Genomic DNA, 21,348 nt, shown 5'->3' with positions numbered 1-21,348 from the left:
CCAATGGCTGCGTCCTCCACACACAGAGAGAATACGGCTCCGGTTTTTACATCCTTTTAAAAAACAAAAGCTCGCGGATCATTCACAGAATAATTGTCACCTTTTTCGTTGGTGCACAAATGGAACTAAACATGAAAAAAGATAGTGTGTAGACGGACACTGAGCACCGCTCTTTCAACGTCAGGATGGCCGAGCGGTCTAAGGCGCTGCGTTCAGGTCGCAGTCTCCCCTGGAGGCGTGGGTTCGAATCCCACTTCTGACAAGTTTCTTTTATCGCCATGCAACAATAAAAACACTTAATTACATATACAATAAATATTTTTTTCTTGTTCATTCAAAATATTCCATTCTAGAATTATATTAAAATAGCTCGATTAATACACACTTATGAACAATCTAAGATAGGAGACTCATTACTCCTAAGAATATTACCATGGCAATTTCATTCAACATTTCTCATCCAACTGGTGTAATTAAGTTTTATTTCTTAATGACATCCTCTGCAAAACCTAATGCAGCACAAATAACATAACAGTTTGTATACTAAAATGATCCCCTGCCCCTATACCACAAAACATCTCCCTAAATTTGTATATAAGAATGTATGTAACTATCAGAAAACACTATGCAATAGCAACTCACATGACCCATATGGAGCATTCAGTCCTGTAGCAGGAAAAAAAAAACTTAAAAATGTTTCTCAGTTATACATTCCCAAAATACATATAACATTACATTTCAGGAAGTAAGTGAACATTGCAAAGAGACACTTCTTTGAAACTTTATTATCCAGAGATTTTTCTAAACGCAATGTCCAACTCAAGAAATCTGTAAGAAGTATGCCATTTAGAATGGCATAGAAAGGTACTGGAAACCTTTGAAGGGATGTTTGGAAAATGCACATTCATCTCTCTATAAATATTGTGTAATGGTTAGTTCGTGATCAGAATTACATCTTATGTTTTAAGAGAAATTCTTGGGTCTCATTCACCTGTGTGAATTCAGTCTCCAGACAAGGTTAGATGTTTTGTTTGATTTTTTAGACAAAGAGAAATCACTAAATCATTAATGTCCATATTTATTAGGGTTTGAAGAATTCCAAAAAACAGTAAATCTAAGCAACAACTCAACTTCCATAAGTAGAGTTAAAAGCTCCATTCTTTTTAACCCAACAAAAAGAACAAGGTCAAACTGATTCTGCACAGTAAAGTTCCCATACTGTATATACAACCATATAGAAAGAATTTAAGGACCCAGATCAAAACTAATTATAATGAAAGGCTAAAACAGACAGTTAAATTTATTTTTATTCAAATGAGGTGTTAAACAAAACGTTTATGCACTGTATAAACAAAAACAGTCACAGACACAACTGAAATGTTCTGCATTACCAGCATACAGCCTATCCAGTTAAGGACTGGAGCTGAGTCACCCCTAACTTCTAACCCAGTCCTAGTGAACACACCAACTGTGAACGAAGCAAGAGCAGGAACTTTAAACTGGTTAACATAACATTACACCTTGCTTACACACCACTATAAGGATATTCCTCATAACAGATGCATCTATATTTAGTTCAAGCTATTTACTTATTCACACATTAATGAAGTACACATCCCAGTACCAAGGTATGTGGTCTATTCAAGGTTTGACAAATATTTACTAGAAAATGTTAGTTCACGATGGGGAGGGCAGGGAGGTGAAAGAACAAAAAAGCAAATGTGATCCACATCTGTGACCAACTAAAAATAATATCAATTCAGCAATTCAGGGTGTTGAAGAGTGTATGTTATTCCTACATTAACATATTTTATTGGATAAAAGGTGCATGCATTGCTTAATATATACCTTGATGTTTCAAAGTTTATAGTATAATTCTAAAAAATTCAGGTCTGTAATGAAGACTAGTAAATGTCACATAATGACATAATGAAGATTAATAGTCACACTCACACCACATAGTTTTGAAAAAGGTTTTACAGCTGTAACAAGTCAAAGGCACAGTATTAATTAAATCAACCAAGAGAATATTCTATAATTCAAAAATCAAAATAACTTGTATTCAACTTTTTGATAGAAATTTTCATTTTCAATGCTCATAATGCACATCAAAGATTCTTGGCACAAAACCAAAACATTACCAAGTACATTTTTCAGTACAAGAACTAGAACAATATGGCAACACTTATCTAAAAGGAAATCATAAATATAATCTATAAAATCTATGAAAGACTGAAACCTTCATAGCTGGAGATGAAGACTGCATATGATTTTGAGTATATTAAGATGCAAACCAAGATCTGAAATACTGAAAATAATAATTAGTACTCAATCTTTACACTTTTAGTCTACACTTTGCACTGTAGAAGTCCTACTTAATCTATTCTTATTTAAAGCACATTGTGAATAGAGCAGGAGGAAATGTCTGAACACAACCTGCCATTTCAAGATGCCATTAAATTATGAGATTAAGGAAGTGGGTATTTCCCACCATCAGAAAACATTTTTTGGACACATTTCCAGTGTTTTTGGCAAATAAGGGATGATTTTAAGGCAAAATATATGCATTTTTCCCCATGTAAAATACTTAAGTGGAAAGAAATCACCATTACATTTAATCTGGGATGAAATAATTACAAAGCTTGGACATCAACTATATAAAATGATACAACTTATACAAATACATTTGTAAGAAATAGTTGTCTGTTCTACTATCTAAAGAAGTTTCCACAGTAGTGGACAAAGTATCTATCTAAGCCTTGACCATATCACACATCAGAATAAGACGAATGCAGGTTTTCATTGTCAAAGTACACACCTTAAAACAAAAACTTTAGGCAATTCCTAAAATCACAAACATGTCATAAATATTGAGTAAACGTTCAGCAATTCATTTACACTGCCAACCCAAACTAGTGAGGTTAGAAATGAAACTTTTAGTAGCCGATTGTCTTGTAATAATCTCCCGGATCTTCATTTCTGCATCCTAGAATCCACATCACTTCAGCTGCAAAAAAAGGCATAGAAATATACTATTTAATATTATTTACTTAAACTAGAAATCTAGATACTATGTACTATGATATTGTGGTCATATCAATTGACACCAACATACAAAGTAACTTTAAATTATAGTGTCAGCCAAATTAATAACAATTTACCATCACTTCTTTTTTATGCAAGCTGTTACGTTTAAATACATTATGCAGCAGTTATTGAAAGAATTAAAAAATGGCATCATTCTATAGTACACATGAACAATAAATAATAAACTAACCAATTTCTCACTATACAAAAATTGTCATATTAATAAAATGTAGTGCAACCAAATAATAAAACCCATTACTGTAAAAGTACGGGCAACAAGCTACCTGGTGATATCAATATTGTGAACTTAGTATAGTTAAGACATCAACAGCTCAGAGGAGAAAATTAAAAATGGAAGAATGAGCTAAACAGCTTAGGAAGTTAACTAAAAAAAAATAGACATATGCATCTCTCATTTTAGTAATTACTCGTAAGTAAAGTGCTCATTTAACAAAGGATGAGTGTAATAAATTCTTAAATGTTTAAGAAACAAAAATAATGAGTTGTCACAACAATTTGCTTTTCCCCCACTGAAACCGGGACAAAACTGACTTAGGAATCAATGCACCGATATATACGATTTATAGTATCTATATTGCTAATTCCCAAACCTTTACACACTGTTTAAATATACTGAAGTCATATGTAAAACACTTACCCTGCTTGGACAATGGCATCACTTCAGTGAGCTTCTCCCTCTCTCTTTTGACTGCGGATCTTGAAAACGTCTTGGCTGAAGTTGAATTCTAGGCTGCTCGGAGTCATCAGCTCTGCCGTAGCTCTCTAGTTTGGGGTATACATTGTTGCTTTTCTTTTGTGTAAGCAAAAGTGAGTGCCTGACACTTCCACATATTAAGCTAGATGTCTTTGGTGAAGCATCGAAAGCAGACTCAGGACATATCTCCTGCTGCAATCTGAGTCCAAGGATACAGTCAATGTAAGCAGCATGTCCAGCTTCAACCAATTCCTTAGCTATATTCACACCATTTGACAGGATATCTACTTCCCACAGATTTTCAAACACACACTGTCTAAAATAAATTACAAGATTTCTCGCAGACATGCATGCCTGGAAGAATACTGCAGCTTCATCTGTCCAGTGTTCCACACCAGCAGGATTAACCCCTCTAAGAATACAGGGATATGTCACCTTTGGCAAACTTGTCAGTTCTTCTGGGAGTCTTTTCAGTTTATTCGCACTTGTGCAAGGTATCTCTATACAATGACCATAATCTACAAGTAAAATCAGCACAGATTTATTGTCCACTTTAAGGATCTCTCCTCTGCACCATTTATTCTTTGTTTCAGATTTGACTACACAGCATGAACCGGGATTTAAATGGGTTTCTGGCAATGCAGGTAGCTCTTCTGGAAGGTCCTCCAGTATTGAGGAAACCCTGGTCATTGTAAAAAACAAATCTTCCAGAGTAATGTAAAAATCACTAGGATCAGTGACAGCTGCTGCAAATCCAAAGTATGCAACATCTGTTTTGACAGAAGACAAAAAGAGCCTCTGATCAGGATCAAAGTTATCCACAGTATGATCATCTTCTAAAACAACATCGGAATAGGAAAGAGATGGCCTTTCCTCTTTAGTTGCTGCTTCAAGCTGTTGGGTAAATAAAACATCAACTACCCAGAAGGGAGAAAGCCCAGAGAAAGAGATAAATACAAGTTTAATATCCTGACCCATTAAAGACTTCAAAGCATTATGTAATGCTTTGTGAGATTCATGAGCACTTAACTTACATAAAACAGCCAGCCGGGGAATACTTTTAAGGTCATTACGGAGCTCTTTAATGTTGCACACAGAAACCACTTCTGATATACCATGATCAAAAAAGAAAACAAGCACTTCTTCCTTCTCAATACACAGGTTTTGAACTTCTGCTCTGTACCACTTATTTTCTTTAGACTTTGCCAAACATTCAAGTCCTTCCTCTAGATCTTGTACAGGAAGAGAAGAGTTATTCTTCTTTGTATTTTCTCCAATGGTAAGATCAAGCCAAGTAAGCTGTTCCGAGTTCTTAGCAAGCCCAACACAGATCATTTCACTATCCAAAACTGACAGGATAGTTCCATCTTCTGTCTGACCAGGCTTAATGTCCTGAAATGGAATCTTCACATTTTGCATCAACTTCACTGTTTTGTCATCTTTAGATACCTGGATGTCTCTTAAAGACTCCTGAGGTTCTGCAGTTTCTTCTCTGTACTCATGGTTCAATACAGCTCTTTCATCATGAGGGTAAGATTCAAACCACTCAGAATCAGTACCTTCTGAATTTAAAGTGCTGTCAAAGTGCGGTGAAACACATGCTTCCATTTCATCCTTTATCTTAATTATAACCTCCCACTGTGATCCAAACATTTGAACAAACTCAACTAATAGAGGTCTATCAGCTACTTTATTTCTAAAACTGACACCATCACCTAAGGTATGAGATGTTTCTAGAAAGCAAGGGATACTTAGTCTTCGCTGAGTCAAACATTTGTCAGGAAGTCTGAGCATATTTGTCTTCTCCACCTTTGCTGTATTTCCGTAGTCAATAAACTCCACTTGCAGACAACCATCACCTGTCCTTTCTTTTACAACAGAGCGGTAGAACGAACCATCTTCTTCAAATTTAACTGCTACCAGGTCGTCAATATTCACCTCTTCATAAATGAAATTATTTTGATTTGCTTTGTACAGAACATCATTAAGCTCCTCCACTATATTCAGAATAGCTTGCTCATCCTTTTCCATTTGTATGTAGAAGTTAGAATCTGCATTAATATGCGACACAAATGCTATGCCCTTAAAACCTGGTTTTATTTTCAACTGAGGGAGATCAGAAAGTTTTGGCAATACTTTAACTATTTTCATTTGAAAATCTCCATTTATATTTTCACACACTTTTGGATCTTTAAAACATGAAACTTGTTTAGTAGTTTGCTTTACTCTCAGTTTATGCACACATGGCTCTCTTTGTTGGCAATCCTTCAGGGTCTTTGAAAATGTTATTTTCTTGTCAACAGACTGCCAAATTTGAAGGCAACCTTGATTTGTTGTAGTCCCTTGTTGAAGATCCTTCTGGTTTTCTGTTTTTGGTTCCCACTTCACTTTTGAGCATTTGACAAAGTGGCTTGTCTCATACTTGGTTGCAACAGGCTCTTTATCAAGCACAGGTAAGGTAGCATGAGACCCATGCAATGCAATCAATTTTTTAACCTTCTCATTTATCTGCACATTTCCATCATACAGTTCACAAATAAAGGTGCCATTATCCTCTTTAGCTAACACAATCACTTTCAGTTGTTTATTTACAACATACTTCTCAAGCCATGCATTCACTTCTGAAAGTATTTCACCTTTGGGTATGTCGCAAAGGCAGAACTGTAGTGTCTGCATGGGCTCAAACAGTAAATCTGTAGCATCTGGAGGAATAGGCAGAACATTTCTCTTATCAACAACCTGCATGTCTCCATAATCCACAAAAAAGACACCAACATAGAAATGTGACTTCACTGCAAAGCACAAGCCCCTATACCACAGACCATCCCCAGGATACTTCGCCAGACAAAGCCTTCCTACACCAGCATTCTGATCAGATGTCTTGTTTATTCTTTTAATTTTTTCCATTAGCCCATCAATGATTTCTGTATTTCTGTCTAACTGGCAGTAGATCTCCCAAGGACTGCGTACATGAGTGACATAAACAAGCTCTTCACTTCCAATTTTTATGTCAAATGAAGAATAAAAGAAAGAATGCGGATGAACTGATTCAATAAGCTGCTTTGAGGTTGCCATTCCTCTTGCAAAACCTCTCTCTATGAGCAACTGTGTAGCTTTCTGAAAAGGTGTCTGAATATCCACAACATTACAAAAACCCTTCCCCTTTACATACTGCTGAGCATATATAATGCACTTGAGCTCTGGAGAATGCTGCCGAGTGAAGTTCCTCAGTAATTTGATTGCATCTTCACACCAATCATTAGGATTGTCATCTATAGATTCGATTAGGTTGTAAAGACTACACCTAAATGCTTGTCCTTCAAGTTCAAGGAAGTTTTGGCTTATTGCACGGACATTTCGCTTCTTCTCTCTCAGTATATTGCCAAAATCAACCAGAAAAACATCCACTTCCCTGCGCTCTCTCTTGACGATAAAACCTCTATACCACTTGCCATTTTCTGAACACTTTACAACACAGGCCAGCTCACTGGACTGTAAAGGGTCTGCATGCACTTCATAATACTGCTGGAGCATCTCCATTAATTTAGTCAACTTATATAACTTGCTCTGAAGCTGGCACCAAAACTCAGACGGAGAGTTGACACAGGAAATTTTAACATTCAATTCACTTCCTACTTTGAAGATTTCTGGTTTGAACATGGAGACTGGAGTAGGATTTCTTTCGCACAGGGCATTTAGTCTAACAATTCCTGAAGTGTCGTCTTTGTGCATTCCAAAATACTTTCCTGCTCCTACTCTCTGATCATTGGAAGATTTTTGGTTAAAATGATTTGACACACTCTTTGGAAGTGTACTACGGTTCTTCTGCTTTTCCGTTTTCTGTTTTTCCCAGTACGCTCTGGCTAAGCTTTGTTCATAATCTTTGGACATGCACTCCCAGTATTCAGCCAGCTTAGCTGTAATCATAAGCATAGCAATGCTAATATTGGTGATGTCCCTTTTCTCATGCAAGTCCACAATGTATTTATCAGTCCTCTTTTGAACAACACTCGCTAAGAGAACTTTATTACTGACTACTTTCCTGAAGTAATCTGTTGCAGTACTTGTCCATACATCTTCCACAGGAACTACGTGAGCAAGGGAGCAATGAATTGCAAATGCAGGCTCAGCTGCAAATGTAGAAGGCAGTGTTTTAATGCACATGCCTGGAACCTTTTCAGTGTTTCCAAAATCAATAAAAAACACTTCTGCTCCACTGTCAAAAACATCAGTTATGACAGCTCTGTAATAATGCATATCCTTTTCATACATGGCACAGCAAAGAAAGCCAGGTTCTGGATCAATCATGATACCTTCATGTAACTCTAAATTGTTGACATATTCTGTCAGTTTGTCCATCATCTCTTCAAAAACACCATTTCGCACTTCTGTTCTCATCCAGAAGTTAGATGGGTTCACAATGTGTTCAGTATAACCTACAAAGTCTGAAGTCTCCTGTATTTCTTTGACAGGAACAGTACCTTCCTGTGTTTCTTTTCCATCTGTGCAGTTTCCATCCTGTGGCAAAGAACCATTTTCAGAAGAAATGTGGTCCATTCTGTAAAAACTGGTGGATTCGTCACCTTTTCTGGCATCAGATGGAATTTTACTTGCATTTTCACAAGAGTCCAGATCTGTATCAACTTCAGTACTATACAGAGTAACAAAGTACAAATTCTGTTCAGCGCAAAAGCTATCTATTTGAATATCTAAAGTTCTCCCTAAAAGCCCTTTCTTAAATTTTTTCAGCTGCAGTCTCTGTTCTGTTTCGTCATGTCCATTCACACAGGATAAGGCACATGGGAAAGCCATAACTGCTGTAGATAGAAAAACTGAATCCAGCTGAAGGATGTGCTCCACTTTTACAGAATCAGAAAAACCATAATCAACAAACAGAACTCTTACTTGGCCATTAGAAAGGAACTGTTGCACAAAGCCTCTGTGCCACTTTCCATCTTTCCATTTAACAGAACACAGCACCCCCATGTTTCCAATATGCTTCTGGGAAAGCTCGCTGAACATATCACAAGACGATGACAAGCTTTCAGTCATTTCTCTAAGATCCTTTTCCATGCTCATTAACTGACAGAAAAATGTTCTGGGGTTTATTCCTGCTGTTATTTTACCTCTTTCTGTTTTCCCAATACACACTTTGGGGCCACAGGATGACAGGATACTTTGGAAGCATTGGACACTTGAAGGTGTAAAAGATACTTCCTGTTCAATGTGCTTTTCAACTAATAGGCCCTGAACAGGTTTGCTGTTTTGTTTCAAATGTACTTCTGTCAAAATCTCCACAAGGAGAAGAAATGTGTCCTTATCTGCATGCCGCCCAAATCCCAGTCTTGTGATTTCTTTGTTAATATCAGGAGCTTCTAATACTAACACTTTGTGTGACAGCACTGCTTGGATATAGCCTGTGATCTCCAGTCCTATTAAGGAAGTAAAATAGTCCATTGTCAAAGAATTCCAGGTTTCTCCAACAGGCAGAATATTTGCAAAAAATCCACAAACAATTTTAGGGGGAAGCATGAACAGCTCTTGAGGGGCAGATGCCAGATGGCTTGCGTCAACATTCAAAACGCTGCCATAGTCTATCAGAAAAACATCAAATAAATTGTTGCACTTGTTTTGCACCCTTCCTCTACACCACCAGCCAGAGAAAACATCTTCTACTAAACAGTAACTCCCCACTTCTACAGTCTCTTTGGTTTTGTGTGTGTTCTGTATTTCTGCTTGTAATATATTGTAATCCAATTCACAGATGGTTAGATATTGACCTTGGAAGTGGACTAGAGTATCTTCAAGATTGCAGTCCACATGCGTTAGCTTTAAATCCACAGGGCGCAAAGCATAAGGCTCAGGAAGATCTGTGTCCAGGTGTGGCCTAAAACACAAGACACAGCAGGAACAGTGATACAAGTCAAAATGAATATTTATGACAACAGACAGACAGACATTAATGATTTATATCTTACCTTTTCGATTTTGTTTTAACTACCAACTCAGCAGAAAAATCGAATCAAAAACTTCAACTGACTGCGGAGACAACATGGAGCCCTCCCGGAATACACTCGCGTCTTACAACACAACAGCCACTACACCATTCCTCAAAATGGTAATTTACAAATCCTGTTAAGAAGCGGGGTATAAACCCAAAAGGGTGTTTTCCTTGCCTGAAATGTGTGGCAGGTTTGCATAAGAAAAGTTAACCTAACCTAAGGAACACTCAAAGCATTTAAAATCAAAGCTGCATTGGTTCTAAAAGAACACCAAGAACATTAGAAAGCAATACTGTCAGGCATTAATCAGATTATTTGACAAATAGTGTTTATGATTATGTCTCTGTTAATTAAAAATGGCATGAAACAAAATCCACCATACCCGACTACTGCTCAACGTACTTGTATCAGGTCAATGTATTAATGTAATTTACTGTAATTAAAAATAAAACACCCCATAAATTGGGAAATACCAAGCAATGTCTTGTGGCTTCTTAACTTGTGATAAATGCGATAGTTGAGAAATTAGACAAAAGTACTACACAAAACAAATAGTTATAATTAGATTGTGAGTGGCTGCAGACCTCGTCTAGTATGCCATCATCTCCCTGCTATTCAACAAGTCCTGAAATGTGACGAAGCCTTTTAAACCTTTTTTTCTAATTCTGCAGTGTTTGCTAATCCTGCTATTTTGGTATCATCCACAAACCTGACTGGTTTAATAACTATACAAGACCCTAGATCAACGGTCTCCATGCCCGGTCCGACAGAGCCCCAATATAGCTACTCCTACAAGTCACCTACAGTAAAATCACCCAGATCTGGAACACCTGGAATTTACTGAACAATTCAAAAAAGTAATTTGTTCAGTTAAGTGAACTCTGGTCATTGAGAACTGGATATTCTGATCTTTGTTCCAAATGATCTCAAATTACTTTAGCAAGCTGACTGTTCAATTGCTCGAAATCCTTAGAATCCGATGATTTAATTGTTAACTATAAAACGGATGGACTGGTGGTCTCTTAAGACCTCATCTGGAAATTCCTGATCCACACCATCAATTTAACTAGGGAGTGCTGTACTCTAATATAGATCCCTGTTACCCCACTAATTACATTACTAAAAAAGGAGTATTCATACATTATCTGTATTGTTTTGATCCATTAACCAGTAGTCAAACCAAACACACCCTCCAAGGTCGATCACCTGCAATCAATCTTTTATGACAAACCTTAGCAAAAGCCTTCATAAAATCACCCATATTACATAAAATAGAGTATGCCATATCACATACTCTGTTTCTAGTCATTATTGCTGCTGCTTGTAGAATTCTAACAAGTAACTAAGGAAGACCTACCTTTTCTATCTGCATTTTAATTATCCTCTATTAAGACTAGAGTGACAAAGTTAAACACATTGTGCCATCTGTTTATACTATTGATCGGCTCCAACCATTAGATTTATCTCACTATTTATGGTCTAACCATAAATAACCGCTTACAGAAACAAGCAACCCTAAACAGTACTGTCACATCATTTATCTCCTAAGAATGTCGGCTTTTATTCAGAAAAACCAAGAAAATAATACAACTCTATCGTCTTTACAGAAAGATGTTTTGAAAAGTTTAACCATCCATAAGAAAGAACAGTAAGCACTTGTGCCAACATCCTAAAACAAGATCACAGAGCAGGCTGAGGTTAAGCAAATGTGAGATGTTCACAAAAAGGGAAATGGTTCAATTCATCAGTAAGTGTCCAAAGTACACATTTCTGACCTTAAGGATATTGCAGAATTATCAAATTATATTTGCAACAACATTGAGTAAAATCATTCACAATTAAGCCGAGAGTACTTTAATGTTAAGTTACAGTATTTCATAAGTTATTACTCCTAAAAGCTTTTTAACAGGTAATTGTTAGACTTTACTCTTGAAATTTATATCTTTAGCCTGCTTTATTCTGAAGGCTATAAACCTGCACATAAAGGGTCACAGCAGGGAAAGAAACATTAACAGGAACACAAAGATGGTGGCATATTGCTTTCCAACACTCCTCTTAAGAACAATGTGCAGAATGCGTGTTCCTTTATTGATATAGTGTGCAGTGAAATTCCTTGTGCCATAGAGTCCCTCTAACTCTGCTATCACACAAGCAACCCTCACCTCACCTTTCAGAGACTTCTTAATCTATCAATTTTCTAATCCGCTTATCCAGTACACTGTTGCAGATGGAGCCAGAGCCTAAACAGGCAAGCAACAGGCGCAAGACAGTATACATCCTAGACAGGACTCCAGTCCATCACAGAGCACACACAAACACACTCACAGCAGGGACAGTTTTCCCTGAGACCGATTAACCTACCGGTATGTCCTTGGACTGTGAAGGAAGTCAGCAAAAACCCATGCAAACACAAGGAGAACATGCAAACTCCACATAGACAGCGCAATAAGAATTGAATCCAGGGCCCCAGCAGTGCCAGGCAGCAATGCTAACCACTGTGCCACCATGGCATCCTCTGCACAAGTCAAGAAAGGGAATCCCATCGCTCTGCATCCAAATTTATACAGGATTTAATACCAAGGATACTTAATCTCCATTCAACTACTGACATACTGTACTGACATACTGTACCACAGTGAAAGCTGTGCACAGATTCTGTCCTTTAGTGCTGTTATGAACACACTCAGCCTGGGAGATAGTTCTGTAGATTCCCCCCCCCCCCCCATATAATCCCAACATTCAGTTACTAAAGGTTCTCCAGTGTGACTACAACATATTGCAGCCAGATCCAGACATTACAAATATGCTTTTTAAAAGGTCATACATAAAGCACAGGAATTTGCATTGCACTGCTTTAGGAATTCTGCCAAAATAAGACATTTTGCAAATGTTACACCAGGTTAAATCAGTGTAATGCTGCTGCTTGAGCCATTAGGGAATTGTGCTTTAATACCACAATTAAGCTTTTTTTATTTACAATAAATAAATCTCTGAAAGCTGGACATTCAAAAACAAACTACATTCAATTACCAGAAAACGCTCAAATGAACTCACTTTCAGTTTGGAACAAGAGTGTTTACATACCTTGGATTTCCTGATGCAGTGCCTGAAAGCATTTTTTAGTATTTTGAAAATCCTGCAAGAAATAAGAAGCGTGTCTCCATGCAATAAAACTGGAAAATACAAAACAGCAACAATAATGTATAATTTATAGTGACAGGCTTAACATAACATGCCAAGATTACAAAATACTGAGATGAAAGCACCCGATGTCTTCTTTTTAAAGAGCATGAAAATTTTAGAACAAAATAAAAATGCTTCCTACAGAATTAGAAAGCAGGGAAAATGAGGAAGGAGGCTACAATGGGATCAGGACACTACTTGGAGCACGATAAACTTTTTAACATTAACCCTAACTCCTGTTAATAATGTAATCACTGTAAAAGAATACGTACAGTATGTATTAATTTGATCTATTTTCAAAATTCCAACCATTTCTATGATAAAAATGCATTTAAAATTAGTTTAAGAGATAAGTTGTATTGAGAAAACATTACTTTAAAACTAGTCTCAGGAAATAACGTGCACTGGGCTACCAAAACCATCATAACCTAATCAGCATAAACAAAGTGCTTTAGATATGTCGCGATACATTTTTTGGACATTTACATAGAGGCATTAAGAGTTAAGTCTTGAATGCTAAAAAGTAGATATTCTTCTGATGATTAGCCGCCAAATATATTTCTGTAATCTTCATTTAATTAAGGGGGAATAAAAAATAGTATTTTGATTTTTGTGGTAAAAACAATTATTCAATCAACAAGACAACCTCAACGACTTTTAATTTAGAAAATGTCTATAATCTTCGATAAACACTTTAACCATAAAAGGGAACAGCTATGATCCCCATGTTAGAAAACAACTGTGATTCTGTGAAAAGCTTTTTATGCTTGAGATTCAGGAACATTATATATTTCTTATATATTATGTACAATATTTTAAAATGAAGAAAATCCCCGGTTTGACTATTACGTTTCTATCGTTCTGCACAGACTTCCTAAATTAGTAAAACCACGAAGAGGCAAATAATCCACGGCCCAGTCTTCACACTCCGAAAAATCGTACCGCTCTGACACAAAAAGAAATTGTAATGCAGTTTTCTTCTAACACCACAAATAAATTGTGCGTAACAAAGACTCGAAACAGGACGAGAGCTACATCATTAACTAACTTTTTCTAGGACTTTTTATCACGCAAGTCTTCCCTTACATTTGAAGTGTTCAGTATGTAACATAAACCTAAAAAAAAACACGAAAACATGGCGGTTGGGTTAACGAATTATCAGACCATGAGGGATATTTGCGGTTCTATATCGAGATGGAATTCGCATTGCTTTACCTTGTATATTGTGACTTATGTAGACTTGCATCAGCCATTGTTAAAGCTTTTCATGTGGCGCTGAAATAACGCCACTCGCTGCAGGATAAGTGATATCTGGGAATACAAAGCCCATGCTGTCGACTACTCGCCCAATTTCAAATTTCTCAAGCCGCAGGTGAAATGGCCCAGCTGTGTTTTTACGTTTTAAACAAGCAAGCCAATCCGTTACAACTAAAGTAAAGCGAAGTTTGTTTTTAACTTGCCAAATCAAAACTAAAATGAAATAACATGATTAGACGACTGCACGAGAACGTTTAGTTCACTCATTATAAAACGGTACAGTGACTCGCGATTTGGATTCTGCGTTTGGCTCCTGCCGCGTTTTCTCTCCTTCTTCCTGGTTTCGTAAACCGCAGCGAGTCCTAGTGCTGCCACCTGCTGGACAGGGTGTTATATTTAAATCTTTAAGTGTTTTATTATGGGATGAGGACCCCCCAAATATATAACTAATTATTGTTGTTTTGTTATAATAATAATAATAATAATAATAATAAACTTTATTTTAGGTGCAAAGTCAAAAAGGCAGAAGGGGAGTCCAATAACCAGAATAAACGAGGTACAGGAAAAACGCCAGGTAGAGCTCTCAAGGAGTAGACTCAATACCGAGGAGCGGGAAGCAGGTGAAGATGGTATAAATAGCACTGCGCACCGCACGGTGGAGTGTGTGCAGGTGGTTTAACTCGTGCGGCGGCGTTTGTTAATAATCACCCGCTGCTGGTGCTGATTAGCTCGCTTAAGAGTTGGTCTTGACTGCCTCGTGGTCGTGACACCCGCATGCTTTTTACCTGTGTTTTCATCACTCTACCCCAGATCGTGTCGTCTGCATAGGGTCCTGAAAGAACGCTTTCGTTACAATGGTCCAGTGGCCAATCCTCATGATGTTATCCCACCTTTCAGCTATTCCTGAGAAGTCACATGCAACAGCAGGAATCTGTCTAATATTCCCTCAAGCCAGGTCAGGAGTAATGACCCCAGGCCAGAATTTGATTTCTACACAAAATTCTACACTTTTTGATCCATTTTTTCATTTTCACTCATAAGATTCCACACATAAGCTGATGTTGCAATTCAAATTCTTTAGACAATTAGGATCCTTGGCACAAAATCAAAATATATTTGGCAAGTACATTTTTTTAGCACACCAGTAACTTGTAGAATTTATGACAACACTTCTATCTGAAAGTAAGCCACACATATAACATTCTGAAAAAGACTGAATCCTTATTAACAAGAGGAAATAAAGATAAAATACTATAATTCTTCACTATATTAAGATGCAAACCCAGATCCTTGAAACACTGAAGATAATACCAATTACTACTCAATTTTTTACACTTTCATTCTAAGCTCTTTACTGTAGAAATCTTACTTCATCAATTCCCATTTTAAGCATTTTGAAAACATTGACAACGTTTTGTGAATACAGCAGGAGGAAATGTCTGATCACAGCCTGTCATTACAAGCTTTAAGGTTAACGGAGTGTACATCTTCCCACCATGGAAAAACTTACTTTTGAATACATTTCCATGGGTTTCAATCAAATAAGGAATGATTTTAAGGCAATAAATTATGTAATTTCTTTCTATATAAAACACATGAATCAGGTAATCGGAATAAAATAATTGCACATCAATATAAAATGACGAACGATACATGTTATGCCATAGGCTGGTGTAGAAAAGCTCACGACTAAAGGAATCCATTTGCAAAGCACAGTGTAAAGGATGGGAAAGCTGGCTGGTGATGGAGATTAACAAAAGACTGACAGAGAAAACTGAGGCTGTGCAGGCGAGGGCGGATGGAGATCAGTCCGGGTCCATGGGACTGCCAACGGGCTGGACAAGAACAGGGACTGGCTAATGAAGACGTGGGATAAACTTTGTTTTTAATGTGAAGAACTCTTGGTGCGGAGATCTGTACCTGAAAAAAGAGTAGCTCTATAACAGAGCACCGAGGCAGTGATAAGCAGGTAATAAATACGTAGTGTGTGATTGTTCATTAATTGGTGACAGGTCTGGGTGGTGCCAGGCAGTGTCGAGCTTCTCGTGTGAGTGCTATGAGTTTCTGTGGAGACTGAGGGCTGGGAGTTCTGACTCACTCTGGCATAACAATATACTGTACATGCAAATGTGTTGGAAACATGGTTGTCTGCTCTACCCTCTATGTCTGAAACATTTAAAAAATCAGAATGAGAAGAATTCAGTTTTGTCATTGTTGAAGTACACATCTTAAAGCAAAAAAAACAGCAGTTCTTAAAATCTCAAACATGTCATAAATAGTGAATTCATTAAAACTGCCAAACCAAATTAGTGAGATCAAATTCTGCATCTTTCAAGAATACATGTATCTCTTCATCTGCACCACAACACATCAACGCTGAAACAAAGCTAAAAGTCTTGTTTTTGCTGTAGAAAGTAGACAATCCTGACTGTCAATTGCATATTTTTATTTTTGTACTCAGTTTACTCTAATGGAATTAAGAAACATTGTTCCCTTTGTTTAGGCCTAGACATTTGAAATTACACATTACGCAGTGAGTTCAATCTTCCACTAGATGGCACACTTTGCCTTCATTTCCTAGTTAAACCTTAGAAGTCTACAGTAGTTCAATAGGCAGCTGCGTCAGCATGCTGCAAAGGAGTAAGTAAAGGTTTATTACATGCTGAAAAGAGAAGAAAAGAAACACTACGTTTCGGCTGTGGGTGCCTTCTCCGCTGTGAAAGCTACCACAGTGAATGTTAGAACAGATGTGGTTAGTTCTGAAGTTCTGTAGAATGAAGATGTCATAGTACTGCACACATTCAAAAAGCAGAGTTATTTTAGGAAGAACAATCACTGTTGGCCCTTCTTACAAAACAGCATCCATATTTTCTTCGAAAAGGTAGCTTGTAAGCTACAATACTGCCTACAAAATTTTATTTGCCAAAAATTTCAATTTTTTGCTCAATGACTGGTGGTCATCTTGGGTATGAAAACAAAACCATGCTTATGAACACAAGATTGACAAGATTTAAATGAATGATTAATTATAGGTTGGTTTGGGGTATTCTCATTTTCATCTTATAGAGCTCTTAACATTGCATCTTATGGGAGCAATTTATTTCATGTTTATTTTTCATTCTTTTTATTCATCTCATGAAAAGCCAAATGCCCTTTCTCTTGTGAAATGCTGAATTTACTGAAATGCCATTTTATATGTTATTTAATAATAATAATAATAATAATAATAATAATAATAATAATAATAATAATAATAATAATATTGTTATTTGTGCTTACATACAGTAAAGGGTTTCCCTTATGGTGAAAAAATAGTGTTTCAAGTGGTATCTACAATATGATAATTTTACAGCAATAATCTATCATTCTGTTTGTTTTTATGTCTTTACTAAAACTAGAACTGCTTCAGCTTGTTGAAATTCCAAGTTTGTTAATATTCACCAACATTTAGTCAAAGTTTTACACACAGTTTACATAGTGCCCCATGTTTACTAACAAAATAAGTGGCCCCAGGCAATTCTGGCTCAAATCCAGTGTGATTCTATTGGATGTTGAAAAGTGCCCTGCGACCTGCTAAAAGTTTGTGCAGAAACACATGGGGAAGCTTATTTTTATTATTCTGAAAGTATTAATTCCATGATCAAATTCCATGACTGTGTCATGGTGGCACAGTGGTTAGCATTGTTGTCTTGCAGAGCTGAGGTCATGGGTTTGATTTCTACTGGCATGTCTTTGAAAGTGTATCATGCCTTACACCCACTGCTTACTAGGATGGGCTTTAGGTCCCCCATGATCCTGTATTTGATAAAGCAGTTAGAAAACAGGTTGATGATCAAATGTATTGTGTTGTTTCTGTCTTAATTAATTAATTCATTATACTTAGCTTATACTTATATAGTACTTTTCTGGACACTCCCTCAAAGCACTTTACAGATAATGGGAACTTGCCTCCACCACCACCAGTGTGCAGCACCCACCTTGATGATGTGATGGCAGCCATAGTGCACCAGTACATTCACCACACATCAGCTATCAGTGGGAAAGAGTGATGAAGTGATTTTTAGATGGGGATTATTAGGATGCCATGGAATTTGGCCAGGATGCCGGGGAAACAAACCTAATCTTTTAGAATAATGTTCTGGGATTTTTAAAGACTACAGAGAGTCAGGACCTCGGTTTTATGTCTCATTCAAAAGTCTTGGTCTCGGTGCCCAACCTTTGAAGAATATTTTTTCTTTTTTTTCTGTAAGAAAAATAATTTTTAATTTTGATCAATCCAGTTCTAGCAATAAAAGTCCAGTATGAAGCCATAGCTCAGTTTGTTTCCACAGTGTTGAGTACACATCTCTTTTCATTTCTTAGCTCAAGGGCCACATACAGTACTGTATATTCAGAGCTTGAGCTGTGGTGTGCTCTTGTCTCTTCTAGCTCGGTTTTTCCACTCGTCTTAGCCTGTGTAAGACTGTGCCAGTGTTGTTTTTTTTGTCTCCCTTCAATTTTCTAAAGCTATACTAGATGTAAAGTCTTATTAATAAAAGGATTTTTGCAGAGATCACTTAGCACTGGATGACTCACTCCCTCATTCTGTTTTGTGTTTGTGCTATGTTATTATTTTGCACTACATTTAAAACATTTTAAGTTTTGTATAAAGACCCTGCTTTTGCCTTATAGTTTTTAATGAAGCAGGTGAGTTGTGTGGGACGTAATTTTAGCTATGCCTTATACATGTATGGTTATTTGGATAAAACCCCCAGAAAAGGAATCTGCTCTGAGTTAGCCAGCTGTGTCGTGTGTGCATAATAAAAAAACTACAAAGGCTTATCTAAATAATTGCTGATTATGAGCTAGAGATAGCTTGAAAGGTGAGGCACTGACTTTGTTAAGGGAATTTCCAGTTGTTTTCCCCTCTGACCACATTTTCACATCTCAGATACCCGTAAAAACTACAAGAAACTGTTAATGAAACTGAAAAAGACAATTTGGCAAGAATTTAGTATGTTTTCTTGTGGTTCATATCACTTATTACAGGAAGTAAGCATCTTCTTACAAAATTGAAACATAATGCTTTTTGGATGCTAATTTCTTTCAAATTGTTTACTGTACCTGTAACATTTTATTGAATATATGCTATATTGCAGATTATAGATTATATAGGTTATATACAGAGATTTCATTGAAACAAGATTAACAAATATAAATAAACATTTACCAGAAGTAACAGCTAGATTCTGACTGTCACAAGATGCATCTCAATTATTTCTGATAACTGGCACTTAAAGCAGCATACTTTATATTTCGAATTTTTATATAAATGCTTAATATTTCTAATATTTACAATACATAAATACTGTATGTTTATATAAAAAATATTTTTCTTATTAAAAATACATTTGAAATAATTTGAAAGTTCAAGCTGTAAATAAGATGTTTTCTGTAGGCTCTTCCCTGACATAAGTGGTACATCAGAGGTGGTGGGGGGGTGAGGGTAGAGTATGTGTAAATTCCCTTTAAAGCAGCCATCACTGTACACGTCAACAATGTAATTTGACTACTTCTTATGCATCCTGCTAACTACGTAAAGACGCAACAAAAGACACTCATTAGATCATCTGATTTGTGATTGTTCTACATGACAATAGGTGTTTCCATCATATTAATCACAAATCTGAAATAACAGGACTAGCTTCCTTCACCCATCTACTTACCTAAATTTGGTATGAATTTTCTATTATAATGGGATCTAATTATGGAAGATCTTATTTTTTAAAAAGACAAAGTTGAGGTCAAGAAGTATTTTGGAGATCTGGGGGTATACCTGGGAAAACTATTGTGGAATTGTATACTGGTGTGTTTGATGAAGGCAGAATCATGTAGTGATGAATAATCATGTCATGTTTGCTGGTGTTGCAGTTAGGGAAATACTGCAAGTAAACCATGGCCAAACACTGAGCCCATTACATTGATCAGCCTGGAGGGATGGTTCTATGGTGATCACCCCACATACGTCTGTTTAAATATTAAAACATTGTCCTACTTCCAGGGCTTGTATTTATTTAAGGTTTGTTGAAGGTTGTGTTTTTTCCTGTTATTTGCTTTCAGTATCAACATTGCCAGTTTTTGTCTCTTGTAGGATTTTAACACCATCATAAATTTTCCTTAATTGTCAAATTCTCAAAAAATCTCATATTTGAGTTTTGAATAGTTGAACTAGAACTAAATTTGTCACAATTCAGTAAAAAGTATAATCTACAGAAATTCTTCAGTATCAAGGTCTGTATAACCAGTTTCAATAATTATCTAAGAACTATAAAAGGAGGGGCTGATATGCTAAGATCCACTTAGGCACTTTTGCATCTTAAATCTGATTTCTTTCCTTTATTGAACGTCAAGTTAGTTTTATTTCATGAAGCATCCTTCAGTCATCTGTTTCACCTTTTTATGCTCTCTATCAAATGTTCAGAAGTAATTAATGCAGCTCACGGGGTCCTGAGTTGAGATGCTACTGTTCACTGATTGTTCTGTAAACGTTGGGTCACTGATATTCACAATATCCATTCAGTGACACTATCTCATCACTAACAAGTAGGAAATAGTTTTATCAGAGAAGCTGTCTAATTAATCAAATAATGTAACTGGCTTTTCTTTCAGCTCATCAATAGGAGAGGATATGGACTGTGCCATTGGTATTGGAATTGTTGATAAATAACTTCTACTGTATACCAAACTATCAGTGAATCTAAAATTGATCCCTAAACAAATTGTGTCCTTTTCTGGAATAACTTTATACATGCTGCTACTGCACCTTTGTTCTGTATGGCACTGTTATTTGAAGCTTACTCTATGTGTATAATTGTTTGAAATGGAATCATAGAAAAATAAGATGTGAACCAAACATCGTGATACAAAATTGCAACTCGACTTGTTCTCAACTAAAAGTGACCTGTACAGCTCTAATGTGTAAATTAGAACAGGTGGGGATAAATTACTACAGATTAAGACTCTGAACCAGCATCTGTATTTTTACTAAACAAATTATTTTATGACTAGCTCATTTAGCTACAGTACTGCACATAACCTCATTATGGTTTTGCATGAAATGTTTGC

The 21,348-nt window shown here is 36.5% G+C and overlaps 1 protein-coding gene and 1 non-coding gene across 2 annotated transcripts; one reads left to right on the top strand and one right to left on the bottom strand.

Annotated features, from left to right (window-relative positions):
* Window positions 1-179: 179 nt before the first annotated feature.
* On the top strand, window positions 180-262 carry trnal-cag (transfer RNA leucine (anticodon CAG)). Its single transcript has one exon. It is a non-coding gene; the product is annotated as a tRNA-Leu (tRNA).
* A 1,029-nt stretch (window positions 263-1,291) lies between these two features.
* Window positions 1,292-14,568, bottom strand: tdrd15 (tudor domain containing 15). The gene is made up of 4 exons (XM_088626144.1): window positions 14,203-14,568; window positions 12,889-12,940; window positions 3,746-9,689; window positions 1,292-3,007 (listed from the first exon to the last, which is right to left on the bottom strand). Exons 2-3 carry the CDS (start codon window positions 12,918-12,920, stop codon window positions 3,764-3,766), a joined length of 5,958 nt encoding a protein of 1,985 aa, XP_088482270.1. The 5' UTR covers window positions 12,921-12,940; window positions 14,203-14,568; the 3' UTR covers window positions 1,292-3,007; window positions 3,746-3,763.
* Between the last annotated feature and the right edge of the window lie 6,780 nt (window positions 14,569-21,348).

Source organism: Lepisosteus platostomus, chromosome 3, assembly GCF_059453375.1.
Source record: "Lepisosteus platostomus isolate fLepPlt1 chromosome 3, fLepPlt1.hap1, whole genome shotgun sequence".
Taxonomy (NCBI): domain Eukaryota; kingdom Metazoa; phylum Chordata; class Actinopteri; order Semionotiformes; family Lepisosteidae; genus Lepisosteus; species Lepisosteus platostomus.
Note: the sequence above shows the minus strand (reverse complement) of the source record. Positions and strands in the feature narration are given on the sequence as shown.

What these genes read in the sequence shown, in the direction of transcription:
- tdrd15 (XM_088626144.1), bottom strand. Translation starts at nt 12,920, where the DNA reads ATGCTTTCAGGCACTGCATCAGGAAATCCAAG. An exon ending in ACTGCATCAGGAAATCCAAG is followed by an intron (nt 9,690 to 12,888) that starts GTATGTAAACAC and finishes CTTGTGTTTTAG; the next exon opens with GCCACACCTGGACACAGATC.